We start from the raw sequence: 23,001 nt of genomic DNA on the forward strand, positions 1-23,001 counted from the left end.
GACAATTGCCACAGTTTTCTTCTTACATGTATATCCTTGGACACTTTTGCAAGTATAATCAAAGGTGGAACTCCCAGCAGTTCCATTGCTGGGTCAAGGGTATGTAGTTACAATTATGACAAATGTTGACAAATATCCTATAAAGTATACTGAATGAATTCATGCTCTTCATCAAGTGTATATATGCAATATTCATTTAGTATTATCAAATGAAAGTTATCAAGTTTAAATGTGCCTCCTAGATGAGTAAAGAGCAGTGTACCATTTTTGCTTTGCTTTGCATTTTTAAAAATTTCAAGTGAGGCTAAGAACCTTTTCATCACATGCATCCTAATGTTGTAGGAAGTCTGGATGCTTAGGAGGGTCAACCTGTGGTAAACTGTAACTTGCTGCAGATAAACTAAAGAGAAATTAAGAGAAAGAATAGGTTTGCCTAAGATCACTCAGTGGTGAAGTTGGGGATCTAATGCTTTTTTCCAACTTGCTGCACCTTCAAACATTAAAGATACAACTCTATCCTTATCAAATATGTCAGTAATAACAACCAATTAGTTTAAAAATTAAAACTATTTAGAACTATTATTCAAAATATCTTCTGCACAGTTTCTTGCATTTCTTCAAATAAATTCTATTGCTGAACAAAAAGTACTAAATATAAACAAATTAAGAACAAAAGTGGCTAAAATTGGTAGTATCTAGTGTCAAATTTTCACGTAATTTAGAATCAGATGAAAAGAGGAGGGAAATTCTCCTAGTTTCACTTGTAATTAGAACCATTGGGGTCTAGTGTCCCTTTGGAATGAAAGTATAACCCCTACTTGTCACCACAAAGGCATTCCATGATATACTAATGAATCTCTGCTTGAACCCACTTATCTTCTGACCTTGATACATCTATTTTAATAAACCAAGTACCCCAGGAAATCATTCTTACCTTGCATTCCTCATCCAGCAAATCTAGAATGCCTAGTTTAGATTCTATAAGATTAATACAAGGCTGATTATCATAAAAATCTATGAGTGTCCAGGGAATCTGTTCCTTCATATATTCTTCTTGCTCCAATTTGAAGACATGCTGAAATGAAAAAGAAAAAAAGCAGTCATTACTGAATCATTGTAACAAAGAATGTAGTCAAGAAACAATGTTTATATAAAGCACTAAGATGATACCAACATAATTTGAGATAATCTATAGCTTTCAACAACAACCTTATGGGAGATGCATGATTTACACACAGAGAAAGCAAATAAAAACAACAGGAAAACCTCAGCTACATAGGATTCTTGGTGAACAAGTAAATCTAGGTATATAAATATTTTAAATAGCTGATTGAAGTTGTAATCTTTGTGATTTTTTTGATAATGTATATTTTCAAAACCGCACTATGTACTTTTGGCTTCTTAAGTTATCACAGTACTAACAACATGGGACACAGGAATACCTTAACTGGCATTTAACAACTTTGCAGAGTTGATGCCCTCCAGGTTACTGAACCATGCTGGGCAATGCTTTCAGCATAACAAAGTACTTCTCCTAAAGGACTGTGGTGCTGAAGTTCATGTGGCTCAGAATTAGTTAATGGTTGATCTTTTGTGACTGCCCTGATTATCTTTGGTAGTCATGGAGTCTATGACTTACTTTTCTGGCTTGCAAATCCTGAGTAGCTGGGACTACAGGCGTGTGCCACCATGCCTGGCTAATTTTTTGCATTTTTAGTAGAGATGGAGTTTCACCATGTTAGCCAGCATGGTCTTGACACCCCGATGCCTGCCTAGGCCTTCCAAAGTGCTGGGATCACTGGTGTGAGTTACCACGCCCAGCCTCATTTGCAGTATTTACAGTCTAACGAGCTATTATAAACTTTAACAAAAAACAGCCATCCATACGAATATTTATGTTATGCTAATAAGAAAGCAAATTTCTTGTTCTTTGATAATGAGAAGGCAAATGGGGTACCATACGTCAGCAGGACACCCTGACTGAAGGTACCAGTATCTTCCAAGACAATGAGCTCCGTTTTTAAAAATTCCATTAATTTATTTGACAACAGAAACACTGCTCTAGACATTATATAGAGCATATTTCTCACACATATCTCCATGTCTAGTTAGGAAAAGCTCATGGGGTAAAGCTTATGGGGTCTTTAAAATTTTGGATGCTCAACTGTCAAAACATATGGGCATGAAGTTCAATATGGCATGAGATCCTTGGTCAATACACTAATGCCTCCAACCACGAAGAGTGCCAATCACGAGGTTTCTCATGCTGACTGCCCCCACTTACATCCCCAGATCAGGGAACAGCCCTATGCAGTCAAGTTATTTATACTGTGAGACCCCACATTCCTAGTCACAGCTGACTAAACCAGTGTGGGTATATGAGGGCACTCTCCTGTTAGAGATCTCTGATGAAAAAATGAACAGAGTTAATCAGATTCTCTCTCTAAGGTTTTTTAACCGGGAAACAAGAAAATAATCAGGCAATTAGCAGTGGGAGTTGAAGCTAAAAGAAGCCAAAATGAATGGGAGATAAGCAAGTTGAGAGGAAGAAAAGAGCATTCCAACCACTGCTGGGTACACAGGAAATGTAAAGTGAGTGAGGAGCAGCTGGTCGGGGGCGGTGGAAAAGTGAATGAGGAAAGCATGACAGAAGTGGCATGATAGCTGGACGGCCAGCGGGAGAGCGAGGCCTGAGCCTCTGCGTCTAGGATCAAAATGGTTTCAATCCCAGAATACTATGAAGGCAAGAATGTCCTCCTCACAGGAGCTACTGCTTTTCTAGGGAAGGTGCTTCTAGAAAAGTCGCTGAGATCTTGTCCTAAGGTGAATTCAGTGTACGTTTTGGTGAGGCAGAAAGTTAGACAGACACCACAAGAGCGAGTAGAAGAAATCCTTAGTGGCAAACTCTTTGACAGACTGAGAGATGAAAATCCAGATTTTAGAGAGAAAATTATAGCAATCAACAGCGAACTCATACAACCTAAAATAGCTCTCAATGAAGAAGATAAAGAGGTGATCATAGATTCTACCAATATTATATTCTACTGTACAGCTACAGTAAGGTTTAATGAAAACTCAAGAGATGCTGTTCAGTTAAATGTGATTGCAACATGACAGCTTATTCTCTTTGCACAACAAATGAAGAATCTGGAAGTGTTCATGCATGTATCAACAGCATATACCTACTGTAATTGAAAGCAGATTGAAGTAGTCTACCCGCCACCTGTGGATCCCAAGAAGCTGACTGATTCTTTAGAGTGGATGGATGATGGCCTAGTAAATGATATCACACCAAAATTGATAGGAGACAGACCTAATACCTACATATACACAAAAGCATTGGCAGAGTATGTTGTACAACAAGAAGGAGCAAAACTAAATGTGGCGATTATAAGGCCATTGATTGTTGGTGCCAGTTGGAAAGAACCTTTTCCAGGATGGATTGATAACTTTAATGGACCAAGTGGCCTCTTTATTGCAGTGCTGTTTTTAACTTCAACAAAGGCAGGGAAAGGAATTCTTCGAACAATGCGTGCCTCCAACAGTGCCCTTGCAGATCTTGTTCCTGTAGACGTAGTTGTCAACATGAGTCTTGCAGCAGCCTGGTATTCCGGAGTTAATAGACCAAGAAACATCATGGTGTATAATTGTACAATAGGCAGCACTAATCCTTTCCACTGGGGTGAAGTTGAATACCATGTAATTTCCACTTTCAAGAGGAATCCTCTCGAACAGGCCTTCAGATGGCCCAATGTAAATCTAACCTCCAATCACCTTTTATATCATTACTGGATTGCTGTAAGCCATAAGGCCCCAGCATTCCTGTATGATATCTACCTCAGGATGACTGGAAGAAGCCCAAGGATGATGAAAGCAATTACTTGTCTTCACAAAGCTATTATGTTTCTTGACTATTTCACAAGTAATTCTTGGGTCTGGAATACTGACGATGTCAATATATTAATTAATCAACTAAACCCTGAAGATAAAAAGACCTTCAATATTGACGTACGGCAGTTTCATTGGGCAGAATATATAGAGAACTACTGCATGGGAACTAAGAAGTACGTGTTGAATGAAGAAATGTCTGGCCTCCCTGCAGCCAGAAAACATCTGAACAAGTTGCAGAATATATGTTAGGGTTTTAATATTATCCTTGTAATCCTCATGTGGTGCATTTTTATTGCAAGATCACAAGTGGCAAGAAACATCTGGTACTATGTGGTTCGTCTGTGTTACAAGTTTCTGTCATACTTCCGAGCATCCAGCACTACGAGATACTGAAGACCAAGAATTCAGCATCAGAACATCTATGCATACGGTGGTCTAAATGCCCAAAATGTAAAATGTACTTAAGTCATCTCACCTTTTGTCAAGATATTAAACCATCTTAGATTGGAGTGTGAAGTCAATTATGGTACATTTTATGTAACATTTTAATATTTATGTTCATAAAACCTAGTGAACACACTATGTTATGCCAGCTCAAATCTACAATAGCCACCAAAACCATGACTTAATACTTTGAGCCGTAGAAGAAAGGGGTGGGATGAAGGCAGAAGTGGGGAAATAGGAATACTGATCAGTATAACTATGCAATTATGGAACATATTAATTAAAATATGCCTTAATATATAATGAATTTCTAATTCTAATATGCAGGGCAATGGAAGACATTTATTTGGACAGTAATACTAGCTAAGTTGGAATATATTTGATTCTTCAGTGTGATTTTTTTCATTAGTTGAAGTAGGTTTTAGTTTTTTTAAAATTATAACCAACCTATTTTCACATCATCTTGTAAGTTAAATGATATCAAACATGAAAGGCATGTTCTCATTTTTCTTTTTCTGATTAAATGTCTGATACATATCATTTTTTACAAGCAATCAGCTGCTTTTAAAATCAGAAGGCTATATTATTCTAATGACCCTACTGGATCTAAATGGGTTTGAGAATCCATATCAACATGTGCTATGTGTTTTTTGACAGAAAGTGAAAACAAATTCAGTAAAACTGTTAGTATCAAAAATAATAGGAATACAGTTTTCTTGTCGACATTATGATCAAATAAAAATCCTGTGAGATTGTGTTTATGTTTTGAAGCAGGAGGATTTCTTGAGACTTTGTTGGAAGTGGGAATTGGGAGGGATTAACCATACTTGTGTTCTCCTCCCTTTATAAACTTAATTCATAGGACTTTTAAAAGCCTTGTGCTATCTTTCCAATGAAAACTGCAAGTGCATTATTATGGAAGAATGTATTTGCAGGTAGTAATAACATTAAAAAAATGTTCTCATGTGTAAACACATACTAATTTTGATCTTGAAAGATGAATTCCTTCAAGAAAAATAAAATAATGCTTAAGATAATGTGTATGAAATTAAATAAAGGACTTTATTTACATATCAAAAAAATAATAAAAAATAAAGTGAGTGAGGAGGCCAGGCACGGTGGCTCATGCCTGTAATCCCAGCATTTTGGGAGGCCGAGGCAGGCGGTTCACCTGAGGTCGGGAGTTCGAGACCAGCCTGACCAACATGGAGAAACCCCATCTCTACTAAAAATACAAAATTAGCTGGGCGTGGTGGTGCATGACTGTAATCCTAGCTGCTCAGGAGACAGGAGAATCACTTGAACCCTGGAGGTGGAGGTTGCAGTGAGCCAGGATTGTGCCATTGCACGACAGCCTGGGCAACAAGAGCGAAACGCTGTCTCAAAAGAAAAAGTGAGTAAGGAAGGAGAAAGCTTGAGGTGGACAAGATATATACAGACTAGAAGGAAAGAACCTGCCATCAGATAGGAAGAGGGGGCGGAGTAGTTGTGCAGAGAGAAGCGAAGATGCAGAAATGTGGAAGGATGTGTGAAGAGAGGAGAAACAGGTGGCTAGAGACAGAAAGCAGGAAAGAGGAGACACAAGAGACCAAAACACACGTGCAGACAGGAGGCCCCTGAAAAACAGACAAACAAGTCAGTTCCTAAAGAGGGTGGCATTGCTTTCCTACATTCCCATCACTCTGTGCCGAAACACAATGGGAAACAGTAGAAGGCTGTGGTATTGACTAAAGTAATTAAGAAACTCAGAAACGCCTTGAGAAATGATAATGCTCAGTTTAGTTTCTGATAGGTTTTTATTAATGTTTCTTATGCAGAGATGCAAAATATATTAGTGGTCATCTTATTATGGAAATAGTCATAAGCCTAAGGTGTTAAGATCACTTCTACATTATTTCACTGTGGTACAAAGTTTAATTTGTTAAACAAAGATGGCTCAAGTTTTTATCAAAGTATATGGAATATTTATTCAAACAGACTAAAGGTTTAATAAAGACAAGCAGCAGCTCCTTGTCCCATCTTCCCCTAACCCCAGTCTCATTTCCTGGAGGCAACCATTTTTAATTCCCTTAGCTATTTCTTCTGATATTTACCTACATATTTTTAAGGAATATGCTTATCAGCTAACTTTTGATTTATCAATATGAAACATCTACTGATTTGGTTATAACACAAACGAAGCTAAATTCACATACACCACCTCCTTCCCACTCTTCCACTACTCTCCCTATATTACTATTTTTAGATCCTCCTTTGGTTTTTACTAAATTTTTTAACTTGCAAAGTCTTTAAACATCTATTTTTTGTGCATCAGCTATAGACCATACCACTTGACCTCTCTCTTTACAAGATGAGGACTTACTAAGGATGCCTTTCCTGCCCCTCAGTTCTATCTTCTAATTCATACGGGTGACTCATTAAATATCCTCTTTCATCGACACTAATAATCACTCCCACTCTTGTACTTAGAACTATACCTGGCACATGATGGACACTTTACATATTCCAACACATTTAACCTATAAAACCATAAACAATAGGTACTATTCTTATCTCCATTTTACAGATGAGGAAGCTGAGGCCCAGGGATGTCAACTAACTTGCCCAAGGTCTCCTGGATAACTGACATGGGTGGGATGCCAACCCACACAGTTCACCTCTGGGGTCTGTGCCCTTTACTATTACAGTCTGCTGCCCCTGATTTTTAAGCACCTCTGAATCTCCCAACACCACGATACTCCTCTAAGATATTTGATATTACTACTTCACAAGAACCACTCAAAATATTCCCATTGCCATTGTCTCAGTGAATGTCCCAGACTGTTGAAAAAAGAACACATAAATTTCTGCTTTTTAGTTCTGACATCTTGCTAATATAGCAAGTAAGTGTCATAATTCCACATACAATTAGTTTCAGAATAACAAACTGAAGGATATCCCCGGGCTCAAAATTTCATACTCACAAGCGATTACCTAATATACTGCCTGCTTCTCTCAATCTGTAATGTCCTAAATTTTCGTTATTATCAGACAGCTATCCAAGGATAACCTTGAATCCCACCTGGCCATAAAACATTTTTCTAATGTTGTACCATTCATTAATCATCAGTTCTAAATTCCATATAATAATTATAATTCACAACTTCATTTCAGGGACAAGCTTTTAAACAAAGACTAAGAATCCAAGAGAATAACTTATAGCAGAATATTATTCAAGGAAGAACATTCTTACCATATTGAATTGTTGCTGTAGTTTTTCATTTGCATAATTTATGCAAAACTGTTCAAAACTATTTATCTCAAATGTTTCAAATCTGTAACCACAAAAATAATATGGAAAGGGAAGAAAAGAAACAAAAAGCTTTAAAAAAATATTCAAAATATACACATTAGGAAGAAAGAAATGAGACATTCCCCAACATTGTAAAACTTTCTTTCCATATCAGTGAAGATAAAGATTTATAAGTCAGTAGCGTGGAATATGTACCTAGCAGATGAGCATCAGCCAAGCAGCAGAGGGTTTTTTTTTTTTTTTTTTAAGGTCCCAGCATGCAGAGGTGTTCAACACTATGAGTTTTTGAGGGCTCATTCAACCCCAAGTGGGGAACATCAGAATTATAATAAAGCCATTGCTCTTGTCAATTTACTGACTCAGTGTTACACACACATAGGAGGGAAATAGGAACAGAGATCCTACAGGTTCTTTTGAAAAAGAGAACCAGAGAATGAAAAATTAAGTATGAAACAAGCATAAATATGAAGGAAGGATTTTAACAGCTAAAGACAGGTACCCAAAGAAAGCAAACTAGCAAATCAAATTAGATTTTTAGAATTTCAGTGATAATTTACCACATGAGAGTCTGAAAACCAGCTAATTCTATACATTAGCTAAGTAAATCAGCTCCAGATTTGAACTATTTTTTTTTGTTTTAAATTTTAAGCAACATGCAATTGTATCACCATCATCAAGGTATTCTCGAATTGTCGTAGGCAAAGCTTCCCTTCTCTTTACCAGTAGGAAACAGAATCAAATGCCTACTTAGAGTTACCTGATAGATTCTAGAAAGAAATGCTCTCTAGCAGACCAATTAGCCAAATATACTCACCCGTAAATGTCCAGCACACCAATAAAAGAGTGTTGTTTGACAGCAGAATGGAGAGCCTGATTGACATGATCTACAATCCAGTTAAAGAGCTTGGCATAGATGTGCTTGGCCAAAGCATCGCGAGCATTTGTGGCCTGCAGCTTGGAGATGGGCTTGATGTATGTCTCTGTGGCAGTAGCCAGCTTCCGATGGCAGAGCCAGTGACACATCTCCTCATAGTCCACACCCATGAGATCACAGAAGATGCAGAGAGGTTCATGCTTGGGCTGCCAAAAAGAATGGGTTATTTCCTATGACCAGATAAATCAATAAGAATTTCCTGGAAAATGTTAACAAAGAGCTAACAAATAAAATTCAGCAATTTATTTGTTATAACAAACACCAAGATCACTCAAAGTTGATTAGTGATAATAATCACATTCATCCGTTAAACTGGCATCAAGGCAGCATTTTGCAGTCTCTTCTGGGGCTCACTTCAAAAATTACCTCTTCCTTTGACTCTTCATAGTATTTGCTTTTCTCTCTCTTAAAGCACTTTCATTCACTCAATCAAAAAATCAGTCAGCTAGTCAACAATTATTTACTGAATGCCTACTATGTGCCAGAAAACAAACACAAACATGGTCCCTGCCTTCCTAGAGCTTATAGTCACTTGAGGAAATGGATATTAATCAAATGATTGCTCCCTAAAATGCAAAATAACACAAAGACCAAGGAGACTATGCTGAGTCCATGTGAGAGGAATATGCTCTATTTAGGAAGCAGTAGACAGTTGCCTTCAGAAAAGGAAGGTGCTAACCAGGTGAAAGGGGGAAAAAAGATTTTCCAAGCCAAGGAAACAGCTGGCAAAAGCATTCTGTGGTGGGAAGGAAATCTCAATAGGAAGGATTGAAGCTGAATGAGGGAGAAAATGTGAGTTGAAGCCACAGAAACAGACAGAGGCTATATCCTAGCTGGTCTTTATCCTTAGAGCAATGGGAGGCCACTGAGGTTGCAAGGAGGTAACGTGATAGTTATTTGTGTGACTTTTTAGATTAGAAGCACTTACATGACTTACATATCCCTGGTACCCCCTAGAATATCTTCCATGAGCCTTGCATGAGTAGATTGTTGATAAATACTTGTTTAATTTAATCCATGTTAATCAATTATATTTTTCAACATCTTCAATCACATGTATCAGCCGAATCTGACAACATTCCTGGGGAAAAGGCAGGGTGAACATTGTCTCTGGTGGATAAATGAGGAAATAGGATCCAAGAGAACAAATAGCTTGTCAAAAATCAGCTGGCAATTGATGTCAGAGTTGGTATTAGAACTTGGGTCTCCCGACACCTTCATCTCCAGACTGTTCACAGTCAAGCAGCCCTTCCTTCTTTCATCCCCCTTCCTCCCAAGTAATCACTTTAGATACAAATCAACACCACTGCCTGCTCAACTCCCTTAAATAAACAGCCATATATACATATATATTTATGATTTGACATCATTTAAAAGTGGGTCAGGCTGGGTGTGGGGGCTCACGCCTGTAATGCTAGCACTTTGGGAGGCTGAGGCAGGCTGATCACCTGAGGTCAGGAGTTTGAGACTAGCCTGACCAACATGGTGAAAACCCTTCTCTACCCAACTACTTGGGAGCATGAGGCAGGAGAATCACTTAAACCCAGGAGGTGGAGGTTGCAGTGAGCTGAGATAGTGCCACCGCATTCCAGCCTGGGTGACAGAGCAAGACTCCATTTCAATTTTATTTAAAAAAAAAAAAAAAAGAAAGAAAGAAAAATGTTGGGTCAACACTCTAAACATATTCTACTTGAATGTTGTTACCATATTGTCCTATTACATCAAGATTGTTAACTGTTTGGTTTAAATTCTCCACAGCTTTACTTATTTTTGGACTTCTTCACCTATCAGTAATTGAGAAAAGTCAGTAATAATCTCCCACTCTGATAGCAAATTTGTCTCTTCTTACGGTTTCTGTTGATTTTTCTTTTATATCTTTTGAGACTATATCATTAAGTACATAGAAGTTAAGACTATTGCTGAGCGTGGTGGCTCACGCCTGTAATTCAAGCACTTTGGAGGCCAAGGCGGGTGGATCACCTGAGGTCAGGAGTTCAAGACCAGCCTGACCAACATGGTAAAACCCCGTCTTTAAAAAAAAAAAAGAAGAAGAAGAAGAAGAAGTTAAGACTATTATATATTCCTGGTGAATAAAATCTGTTCTTTTTAGAGATAAGATTTCATTCTGTTGCCCAGGTTAGAGGGTGGTGGTATAATCGTATCTCACTGTAGCCTCAAACTGCTGGACTCGAGAGATCCTTCTGCCTCAGCCTGCTAGGATTACAGGCACATACCATGCACAGTGAATAAAACCTTTATCATTGCAAAGTCACTCTATTTCCCTCTAGCACAGCTTTTGGCTTCAGAGTCTATTTTGTTCGATACCTGCATAGTTCTGCCAGTTTTGTTCAAGCTAGTATGTCTTTTTTAAATATTTTTTTTCAAACTTTCTATACTTCTATTATTTTAGAAATGCTTTTTTTTTTTTTTTTTTTTTTGAGACAGAGTTTCGCTCTTGTTACCCAGGCTGGAGTGCAATGGTGCAATCTCAGCTCACCGCAACCTCCGCCTCCTGGATTCAGGCAATTCTCCTGCCTCAGCCTCCTGAGTAGCTGGGATTACAGGCACGGGCCACCGTGCCCAGCTAATTTTTTGTATTAGTAGAGACGGGGTTTCACCATGTTGACCAGGATGGTCTCGATCTCTTGACCTCGTGATCCACCCGCCTCGGCCTCCCAAAGTGCTGGGATTACAGGCATGAGCCACCGTGCCCAGCCCTAGGAATGCTTCTTTTAAAAGTATATACCTGAGGCCGGGCGCGGTGGCTCAAGCCTGTAATCCCAGCACTTTGGGAGGCCGAGGCGGGTGGATCACGAGGTCAAGAGATCGAGACCATCCTGGTCAACATGGTGAAACCCCGTCTCTACTAATACAAAAAATTAGCTGGGCACGGTGGCGCTTGCCTGTAATCCCAGCTACTCAGGAGGCTGAGGCAGGAGAATTGCCTGAACCCAGGAGGCAGAGATTGCGGTGAGCCGAGATCGCGCCATTGCGCTCCAGCCTGGGTATCAAGAGCGAAACTCCGTCTCAAAAAAAAAAAAAAAAGTATATACCTGAAAATTTTTTTTCTTTTTTCGACTTTTATTTTAGAATCAGGGGGTACATGTGCGGGTTTGTAATAAAGGTATATTGTGTGATGCGGAGGTTTGGAGTATGAATGAATCCATCACCTGGGTAGTGAGCATAGTCACCAGTCGGTAGTTTTTTCAATCACTCCCATCTTTTGTATCCCCCTCATGTCTATTGTTCCCATTTATGACCATGTGCATCCAATGTTTAGCTCCCACTTATAAGTGAGAACATGTAGTATTTGGTTTTCTGTTTTTGTGTTAGTTTACTTAGGCTAATATTTTCCAGCTGCATCCATGTTGCTGCAAAGGGCATGATTTCATTCTTTTTTATGACTGTGTAGTATCCCTCGGTTATATCTGAATTTTTTTAAACCAGTCTAACAATATAACTCTTTTAGCTGGAGCATTTAGTCCATTTTTAATTATTTCCATTTTACTTTGCTCTTTTGGTTGTCCTGCTTTTCAACATTTCTTTTTCCTCTCTCTTTCTTGCTATATTTTGATTTTTTTTCAATTCATTTTCCTCTAGACTGGTTTCAAAGGTTTACTTTGTTAATATTTGGTTACATAATTAACTTAATGTAATTAAGTAACGCTAACTCCAAACACCCCATCACAATTTACCCTCTGTTATCCAATACTTTAGTTATACCTTTTGTGTGTGGGGGCAGAGTAGCGGGCTGGGTATTCATTTTCTTTTTTTTTTTTTAATTGCATTTTAGGTTTTGGGGTACATGTGAAAAACATGCAAGATTGTTTCATAGGTGCATACGTGGCAGTGTGATTTGCTGCCTTCCTCCCCTTCACCTATATCTGGCATTTCTCCCCATGCTATCTCTCCCCAACTCCCCACCCCCCACTGTTCCCCCCAACGGACCCCAGTGTATAGTGCTCCCCTCCCTGTGTCCATGTGTTCCCATTGTTCAACACCCGTCTATGAGTGAGAACATGCGGTGTTTGATTTTGTGTTCTTGTGTCAGTTTGCTGAGAATGATGGTTTCCAGGTTCATCCATGTCCCTACAAAGGATGCGAACTCATCGTTTTTGATGGCTGCATAATATTCCATGGTGTATATGTGCCACATTTTTCCTGTCCAATCTATCATCGATGGGCATTTGGGTTGGTTCCAGGTCTTTGCTATTGTAAACTGTGCTGCAATGAACATTCGTGTGCATGTGTCCTTATAGTAGAACGATTTATAATCCTTTGGATATATACCCAGTAATGGGATTGCTGGGTCAAATGGAATTTCTATTTCTAGGTCCTTGAGGAATCGCCACACTGTCTTCCACAATGGTTGAACTAATTTACACTCCCACCAACAGTGTAAAAGTGTTCCTATTTCTCCACATCCTCTCCAGCATCTGTTGTCTCCAGATTTTTTAATGATCGCTGTTCTAACTGGCGTGAGATGGTATCTCAATGTAGTTTTGATTTGCATTTCTCTAATGACCAGTGATGATGAGCATTTTTTCATATGCTTGTTAGCCTCCTGTATGTCTTCTTTTGTAAAGTATCTGTTCATATCCTTCGCCCATTTTTGAATGGGCTTGTTTGTTTTTTTTCTTGTAAATCTGTTTTAGTTCATTGTAAATTCTGGATATCAGCCCTTTGTCAGATGGGTAGGCTGCAAAAATTTTTTCCCATTCTGTTGGTTGCCGATTCACTCTAATGACTGTGTTTCTTTTGCTGTGCAGAAGCTGTGGAGTTCGATTAGGTCCCATTTGTCTATTTTAGCTTTTGTTGCCAATGCTTTTGGTGTTCTGGTCATGAAGTCCTTGCATATGCCTACGTCCTGAATGGTTTTGCCTAGGTTTTCTTCTAGGGTTTTTATGGTGTTAGGTCTTATGTTTAAGTCTTTAATACATCTGGAGTTAATTTTAGTGTAAGCTGTCAGGAAGGGGTCCAGTTTCTGCTTTCTGTATATGGCTAGCCAGTTTTCCCAACACCACTTATTAAACAGGGAATCCTTCCCCATTGCTTGTTTTTATCAGGTTTGTCAAAGATCAGATGGTTGTAGATATGTTGTGTTGCCTCTGAAGCCTCTGTTCTGTTCCATTGGTCTATATCTCTGTTTTGGTACCAGTACCATGCTGTTTTGATTACTGTAGCCTTGCAGTATAATTTGAAGTCCGGTAGTGTGATGCCTCCCGCTTTGTTCTTTTTGCTTAGAATTGACCTGGCTATGTGGGCTCTCTTTTGGTTCCATATGAAGTTTAAGGTGGTTTTTTCCAGTTCTGTGAAGAAGGTCATTGGTAGCTTGATGGGGATAGCGTTGAATCTGTAAATTACTTTGGGCAGTATAGTCATTTTCACGATATTGATTCTTCCTAACCATGAACATGGAATGTTTCTCCATCTGTTTGTGTCCTCTCTTATTTCGTTGAGCAGTGGTTTGTAGTTCTCCTTGAAGAGGTCCTTTACGTTCCTTGTTAGTTGTATTCCTAGGTATTTTATTCTCTTTGTAGCAATTGTGAATGGCAGTTTGTTCTTGATTTGGCTCTCTTTAAGTCTGTTATTGGTGTATAGGAATGCTTGTGATTTTTGCACATTGATTTTGTATCCTGAGACTTTGCTGAAGTTGCTTATCAGTTTCAGGAGATTTTGGGCTGAGATGATGGGGTCTTCTAGATATACAATCATGTTGTCTGCAAATAGAGACAATTTGACTTCCTCCTTTCCTAACTGAATACCCTTTATTTCTTTTTCTTGCCTGATTGCTCTGGCTAGAACTTCCAGTACTATATTGAATAGGAGTGGTGAGAGAGGGCATCCTTGTCTAGTGCCAGATTTCAAAGGGAATGCTTCCAGTGTTTGCCCATTCAGTATGATATTGGCTGTTGGTTTGTCGTAAATAGCTTTTATTATTTTGAGATACGTTCCGTCGATACCTAGTTTATTGAAGGTTTTTAGCATAAAGCGCTGCTGAATTTTGTCAAAAGCCTTCTCTGCATCAATTGAGATAATCATGTGGTTTCTGTCTTTGGTTCTGTTTATGTGGTGAATTACGTTTATAGACTTGCGTATGTTGAACCAGCCTTGCATCCCCGGGATGAATCCTACTTGATCATGGTGGATAAGCTTTTTGATGTGCTGTTGCTATTGGCTTGCCAGTATTTTATTGAAGATTTTTGCATCTATGTTCATCATGGATATTGGCCTGTAGTTTTCTTTTCTTGTTGAGTCTCTGCCGGCTTTTAGTATCAGGATGATGTCGGTCTCATAAAATGATTTGGGAAGGATTCCCTCTTTTTGGATTATTTGGAATAGTTTCAGAAGGAATGGTACCAGTTCCTCTTTGTATGTCTGGTAGAATTCGGCTGTGAACCCATCTGGACCTGGGCTTTTTTTGGGTGGTAGGCTCTTAATTGCTACCTCGATTCAGACCTTATTATTGGTCTATTCAGGGTTTCGACTTCTTCCTGGTTTAGGCTTGGGAGGAGGCAACTGTCCAGGAATTTATCTATTTCTTCCAGGTTTTCTAGTTTATGTGCATAGAGTTGTTTGTAATACTCTCTGATGATGGTTTGAATTTCTGTGGAATCTGTGGTGATATCCCCTTTATCATTTTTTATTGCATCTATTTGGTTATTCTCTCTTTTCTTTTTTATTAATCTGGCTAGTGGTCTGTCTATTTTGTTGATCTTTTCAAAAAACCAGCTCCTGGATTTATTGATTTTTTGAAGGGTTTTTCGTGTCTCTATCTCCTTCAGTTCTGCTCTGATCTTAGTTATTTCTTGTCTTCTGCTAGGTTTTGAGTTTTTTTGATCTTGCTCCTCTAGCTCTTTCAATTTTGATGATAGGGTGTCAATTTTAGATCTCTCCTTGCTTCTAATGTAGGCACTTATTGCTATATATTTTCCTCTAGAGACTGCTTTAAATGTGTCCCAGAGATTCTGGTATGTGGTGTCTTCGTTCTCGTTGGTTTCGAAGAACATCTTTATTTCTGCCTTCATTTCATTGTTTATCCAGTCAACATTCAAGAGAAAGTTGTTCAGTTTCCATGAAGCTGTGCGGTTCTGAGTTAGTTTCTGAATTCGGAGTTCTAACTTGATTGCACTGTGGTCTGAGAGACTGTTTGTTATGGTTTCTGTTCTTTTGCATTTGTTGAGGAGTGATTTACTTCCAATTATGTGGTTAATTTTAGAGTAGGTGTGATGTGGTGCTGAGAAGAATGTATATTCTGTGGATTTGGGGTGGAGCGTTCTGTAAATGTCTATTAGGTTTGCTTCATCCAGGTCTGAGTTCAAGTCCTGGATATCCTTGTTAATTTTCTGTCTCGTTGATCTGTCTAATATTGACAATGGTGTGTTGAAATCTCCCACTATTATTGTGTGGGAGTCTAAGTCTCTTTGTAAGTCATTAAGAACTTGCCTTATGTATCTGGGTGCTCCTGTATTAGGTGCATATATATTTAGGATCATTAGCTCTTCTTGTTGCATTGATCCTTTTACCATTATGTAATGTCCTTCTTTGTCTCTTTTGATCTTTGTTGCTTTAAAGTCTATTTCATCAGAGATGAGAACTGCAACTCCTGCTTTTTTTTTGCTCTCCATTTGCTTGGTAAATCTTCCTCCATCCCTTTGTTTTGAGCCTTTGTGTATCCTTGCATGTGAGGTGGGTTTCCTGGATACAGCACACTGATGGGTTTTGGCTTTTTATCCAATTTGCCAGTCTATGTCTTTTGATTGGGGCATTTAGTCCATTTATGTTTAGGATTAATATTGTTATGTGTGAATTTGATCCTGCCATTTTGATGCTAGCCGGTTGTTTTGCCCGTTGGTTGATGCAGATTCTTCATTGTGTTGATGCTCTTTACCATTTCATGTGTTTTTGGAGTGGCTGGTACTCGTTGTTCTTTTCTATGTGTAGTGCCTCTTTCAGGAGCTCTTGTAAAGCAGGTCTGGTGGTGATGAAATCTCTGAGTACTTGCTTGTTCACAAAGGATTTTATTTTTTCTTCACTTATGAAGCTTAGTTTGGCTGGATATGAAATTCTGGATTGAAAGTTCTTTTCTTTAACGATGTTGACTATCGGCCCCCACTCTCTTCTGGCTTGTAGGGTTTCTGCTGAGAGATCTGCATGAGTCTGATGGGCTTCCCTTTGTGGGTAACCCGACCTTTCTCTCTGGCTGCCCTTGGCATTTTCTCCTTCATTTCAACCCTGGTGAATCTGATGATTATGTGCCTTGGGGTTGCTCTTCTTGAGGAATATCTTTGTGGTGTTCTCTGTATTTCCTGGACTTGAATATTGGCACGCCTTGCTAGGTTGGGGAAGTTTTCCTGGATAATATCCTGAGGAGCATTTTCCAGCTTGGATTCATTCTCTTCATCACATTCAGGTACATCTATCAAACGTAGATTAGGTCTTTTCACATAGTCCCATATTTCTTGTTGACTTTGTTCATTCCTTTTTACCCTGTTTTCTCTAATCTTGCCTTCTCGTTTTATTTCATTGAGTTGATCTTCGACTTCTGATATCCTTTCTTCTGCTTGGTCAATTTGGCTGTTGAAACTTGTGCATGCTTCGCGAAGTTCTTGTGCTGTGTTTTTCAGCTCCATCAATTCACTCATATTCCTCTCTAAGTTGTCCATTCTCGTTAGCATTTCATCAAGTCTTTTTTCAAGGTTCTTAGTTTCTTTGCATTGGGTTAGAACATGTTCTTTTAGCTCATGGAAGTTTCTTATTACCCACTTTCTGAAGGCTGATTCTGTCAATTCATCACACTCATTCTCCATCCAGTTTTGTTCCCTTGCTGGTGAGGAGTTGTGATCCCTTGTAGGAGGAGAGGTGTTCTGGTTTTGGGTGTGTTCATCCTTTTTGCACTGGTTTCTTCCCATCTTTGTGGATTTATCCACCTGTTGGCTTTGTAGTTGTTGACTTTCTGATTGGGTCTCTGAGTGGATGTCCTGTTTGTTGTTGATAAAGTTATTTCTGTTTCTTAGTTTTCCTTTTAACTGTCTGGTCCCTCTGCTGTAGGACTGCTGAGGTCCACTCCAGGCCCTGCTTGCCTGGGGATCACTTGCAGCAGCTGCCGAACAGTAAAGGTTGCTACCAGTTTCTTCTTCTGCTTTGTCCCAGAAGGATACCTGCCAAATGTCAGTCTGAGCTCTCCTTTATGAGGTGACTCTTTGGCTATACGGGGGTCAGGGAGCTGCTTGAGGAAACAGTCTGTCCTTTATATTAGCTCAGGTGCTGAGCTGTGAGCCCCATTGTTCATTCAGAGCTTCTGGGCTGGTAAATTTAAGTCTGCAGCAGCAGAACTCATAAACCCCCTTTTTTTCCCCCAGGTGTTCTGTCCCAGGGAGTTAGGGCTTTATGAGTTTCCGCTGTGCTGCTGCCTATTTTTTTCTTCAGGGCTGCCCTGCCCACAAGGAGGCAGCCTAGTCACTCTCAGCCTGCAGAGGCTTTGCTGAGCTGCTGTGGGCTCCTCCCAGCTGTCGTGTGAACTTCCCTGCAGTCCTGTTTATATGGGTGTAGTTAGAACTGCTTCCGCAATGTTGGCCCGCCTCTGTACTGATGGACTCTCTCTGTAATGGCGGGTTGCCTTGGCAACGGCGGGTTGCCTCAGTAATGGCAGACGCCCCTCCCCACAGAGCTGGACCGTCCCGGGTTCAGTTGTGCTTGCTGTGAAACTCTCAACCCAGAGCGTTTCCAATCGCTGTTTTTTTGTTTTTGTTCTTGTTTTTGTGGGGGTGGGACCAGCCGGGCCTGATCTCCTGGCTCCCTGCCTCAGAGCCTTTTATTTTTTAGTTGAACAGTCGGCTCTCTCCCAGGTGTCCTGGTCGCCTGTTGAATAGGCGCCGGGATCTGTGTGATTTCCCATGTGGCGACCCACTGCGCCGCTGAAACCGCGACTCTGAGATTCGTGGTGCTTTTTTTGCCCGGGAATCTCCTGGCCTGGCTCCCTGTTTCAGCTCCCCTTGCTGGCTAAGTGGGAACACAGTCCCATTTACTCTGCACTGGGAGCCGCTGTGCCGGGGCGCAGGCAAAACAGCCGCGCCGGCCAAAACAGCCACCCTGGCGACCCGTGGGGCTCCTCCGCCTGGGAATCTCATGGTCTGTGGGCAATAAAAATCCGTCTGGAAATGCGGCGTCCACTCACCCTCTGCACTTTCACTCAGAGCTGCAATCCTGAGCTGCATCTAACCGGCCATCTTGGAACTCCTCCTTCGTTTTCTTTTTTAAACTTTTTATCTAAATTTAGACTAACAGAAAAGTTGCATTCGAATAGTACAAAAAATTCCCTTCACTCAGATTCCCTAAATATTAACATTTTACTACATTCCCTTTTATCACTCTTTCAATCTTTTACACACATTACTTCTTCAGACCCTTTTGAGAGTAAATTGTAAACACAATGCCCCTTTTATCTAAATATTTCAGTGTGTGTTTCCTAAAAACCACGGACATTACCTTATATAAGTGCAGTATAATGAACAAAATGAGAAAATTAGCAATGATACAATCCTATTATGTAACTTGCAGATCACTTCAATTTTTGCCAGTTGGCCTAACAGTGCTTTCTACAAAAAATAATTAATTTTTATGGTGTGACACTGACTTTTTGAAGAGTCCCTCAATTTGGTCTGTATGATGTTACCTTATGATTAGATTTGGGCAGGAATGCCAGAGAAGTTGTGTTGCATTCTTCTCAGTGTGTCAGATTGGTCCAAATATTGGTAATATCAATTTTGATCACTTGGTTAAGGGAATGTCTGCCAGGTTTCTTGACTGTAATGATAACTATCTTTCCCTTTGTAATTAATACATGTCTTGTGGGGAATTCCATCTTTTACCAGCTCAATATACTATTCATCATTATTTTAATTAATCAAATTTTATCTACATTTGCCCACATTTTACTAACTTCTTAGTTCATTTCTTCTTGCATCTTAGATCTTCTAACTGGGATCACTTTCTTTCTGCCTAAACTATATCCTTTAATATTTAATGTTTCCTTTTATGAGGGCTTACTGGCAACAGCAGATTCTCAATAAGCATTTTTTTTTGAGACCATCTGGCTGTATCATCCAGGCTGGAGTGCACTGGTGCCATCTTAGCTCACTATAACCTCCGCCACCCAGGTTCAAGCAATTCTCATGCCTCAGCCTCCCACGTAGCTGGGGTTATAGGCACATACCATGACGCCCAGCTAATTTTTGTATTTTTAGTTGGAAGAGGGTTTTGCCATGTTGGCCAGGCTAGTCTCAAACTCTTGGCCTCAGGTGATCTACCTATCTCAGCCTCCCAAAGTGCTGGGACTACAGGTGTGAGCTACCATGCCTGGCCTCTCATAAGTTTTTAATTGTCTGAAAATGCTTCCAATTTTAATTCATCCTGGAAAGATATTTTAACTGGATATGTGATTCTAAGTTAATAGTTTCTAAGGACACGGAAGATACCATTCCACTGTGTTCTGGCTTTTATAGCTGCAGCTGGGGAAGTAAGCTATCAGATTAATTGCTATTTCTTCAAGGGTAATCTCTTAATCTCTGTTTTAAGTTTCCTCTGTCTTTGACATCATTATGATGTGCATGGGGTAGATTTCTTTTTATTTATGCTAATTGGGATTTTCTGGATTTTCTGAATCTGTGGGTTAGTCATTTTCACAAGTTCTAAAATTTCTTAATAATGATCTCTTGGAATATTATGTTTGCTTTATTCTCTTTCTTCTCTCCTTTGCCAAGTTTCATTAGATTAACATTAGACATTATTACTCTGTCCTTCTTCTCTTTTAACTACTGTTTCAAGTGCTCTGTCTTTGGTTCCTATCTTGCATTTTGGACAATTTCTTCACATCTATCTTCTAGCTTATCAGTTTTCTCTTCAGTTGTGCCAAATCTCCTGTTAATTTATTTTGGCATTCTTAGCAGGTATGACTCTGCTATCTGTTGTTTCACCTAGCTTCTGCTATTTTGTTTTATTGTGGGACTTGCGATTTTTGACTGTGAGTCAATATTTCTTGTAACTTTTCCCATGGGACTCCACTGAGGCCTAGACAGAAGGTGGGTCCTCCAAAGTAGATTTCCAATTGCTTCTCTCAGATGCCTAAAGCACTACCAGCCCAGGATCAATTTAAGCTATATTTTCGGTATGTAGTTTTTGAGACCTTCCAGGAACTACAAAATCAGGCTGGGAATGAATATGCGTGACAGTTAGTTTGTTGTTATAAATTTTTAGGAAGCTAGTTTTCTGCATCTACTTGGCACCAAAGTGTGGGGGGTCAGGTTTTCTTTATACTCTTGGAGTGGGTGGTTGGCAAATTATTACCAGCTTCCCACTTACGGTCTCAGCAGCTTTAGGCAGGAGACTTTGTGTTCCCCTGTTTATATGAGTCCTGTGCTTTGTCTTCATCTTCTGTACATCACTCGGCTATGAAACCCAAAGCTCAAGGTCATTGGGTTCAGCAAATGCCTTCAAGGTAGGGCAAAACTATCAAATAGAGATGTCTTACCAGTAACTTTTAAAGTTCATTTAAGGCCAGGCACGGTGGCTCACGCCTATAATCCCAGTACTTTGGGAGGCTGAGGCAGGCAGATCACCTGAGGTCAGGAGTTCGAGATCAGCCTGGCCAACATGGTGAAACCCCATCTCTACTAAAAATACAAAAATTGCCAGGCGCAGTGGCTCAAGCCTATAATCCCAGCACTTTGGGAGGCCGAGGCGGGTGGATCACGAGGTCAAGAGATTGAGACCATCCTGGTCAACATGGTGAAACCCCGTCTCTACTGGGCATGGTGGTGCATGCCTGTAATCCCAGCTACTCAGGAGGCTGAGGCAGGAGAACTGCCTGAACCCAGGAGGCGGAGGTTGCAGTGAGCCGAGATCGCACATTGCACTCCAGCCTGGATAACGAGCGAAACTCCGTCTCAAAAAAAAAAAATACAAAAATTAGCTGGACATGGTGGTGCATGCCTGTAATCCCAGCTTCTCAGGAGGCTGAGGCTGTACTCCAGACTGGGTGACAGAACGACAACAGACTCTGTCTCCAAAAAAAAAAAAAAACTCATTGAATTTCTACCTACCCCAAATAGTGAAAATGTAGTGTTTATAGCTATCATCAAATCAACAAAGTTGACAGCAATGGTTAGAAAACAAACATCACAGAATTACAAGAACTGAATGGAAGTAACTTTGGGACAAGTTCCACATATTATAAGTACTATTCCTCAAAGATGATATTAATAACTTCTAGATATCTCAAATATGAAAATAGTACACTGATATTTTAGGGAAGACATAGCAAAGTGATATATATGATAAAACATTAGTCATGACTTTGTTGATTAGGAGAAGCTTGACATCTGGGGAAAGATCACAAGGGCAAAGAGGGTGATGCAGAAATCAATGAGTTATTTTTTAAAAATTCAGTTTGTATACCAACATTCAGAGTAGTGTTATTCATAATGGCCAAAAGGTGAAACAACTCAAATATCCATCAATCAACCAATGGATAAACAACATGTGTTATCTCCATATGATGGACTATTATTCAGCCATAAAAAAGAATAAACTATTGATACATGCTACAACATGGGTGGATTTTGAAAGAAGCCAGTCACAAAAGAACATATGTTATCTGATTCCATTTATTTAAAATGTCCAGAACAGGCAAATCTATAGAGGCAGTAAACAGATTTATGATTGCTTAGGGCTAGGGGAATAGATGCATAGGTAACAATAAGTAAAGGGCACTGGGTTTCTTTTTGAGGTCATGGAAATATTTTAAACTGACTGTGATGATGGTTGCACATATCTGTGAATATACTAAAAGCCATTTAATGGTACACTTTAAATGAACATGATATGTGACTTATATCTCAACAAAGCTGTTTTTTAAAAGACTAGCAATGCTTCATTAGAAGAAATCAGGGTTTAAATCAGAATCATCATTTTGCCTTTTACAAAATCACCATTAGGAAAAGAGGCTGGAGGAAGGGAGAGGGAATCATGCATCTGAAATTAGGACCCATGGCTCAGAAAAATTACACCTCAAATATTCATAAAGAAAATCATGAGGATCAAGCTTTCTGTAAACCAAGCTTTCTGTAAACCAAACTCTCTGCCCATCTAGCTTCTTTTGGCCCTTGGACTAAAAATAAGTTACAGGGCCAGGCACAGTGGCTCACACTTGTAATCTCAGCACTTTGGGAGGCTGAGGTGGGTGGATCACCTGAGGTCAGGAGTTCAATACCAACCTGGCCAACATGGTAAAACTAAAATACAAAATTACTACTAAAAATAGAAAATTAACTGGGCATGGTGGTGTGTACCTACAGTCCTAGCTACTCAGGAGGCTGATGCAGGAGAATCGCCTGAACCTGGGAGGCAGAGGTTGCAGCAAGCCAAGATAGCGCCTTTGCAC

The 23,001-nt window shown here is 39.7% G+C and overlaps 1 protein-coding gene and 1 pseudogene across 4 annotated transcripts in view; one reads left to right on the forward strand and one right to left on the reverse strand.

Moving 5' to 3' along the window:
* The window catches only part of MYO5A (myosin VA), a 221,568-nt gene that overhangs the window by 83,215 nt on the left and 115,352 nt on the right, over nt 1-23,001 (reverse strand). For all 4 annotated transcript variants that reach the window (XM_064365693.1, XM_064365691.1, XM_064365690.1 and 1 more), the window contains exons 10-12: nt 8,442-8,707; nt 7,568-7,649; nt 935-1,075 (exon numbers count right to left, since the gene is read on the reverse strand). In XM_064365693.1, coding sequence (XP_064221763.1) covers nt 935-1,075; nt 7,568-7,649; nt 8,442-8,707 — 489 coding nt within the window. The remainder of the gene's footprint in view (nt 1-934; nt 1,076-7,567; nt 7,650-8,441; nt 8,708-23,001) is intronic.
* LOC105710006 (fatty acyl-CoA reductase 1-like) lies at nt 2,716-4,284 on the forward strand (annotated as a pseudogene).

The sequence above is a fragment of the Aotus nancymaae genome, unplaced genomic scaffold (genome assembly GCF_030222135.1).
Source record: "Aotus nancymaae isolate 86718 unplaced genomic scaffold, 86718_ANA_hifiasm-v0.15.2.pri h1tg000062l, whole genome shotgun sequence".
NCBI classification, from domain to species: Eukaryota; Metazoa; Chordata; class Mammalia; order Primates; family Aotidae; genus Aotus; species Aotus nancymaae.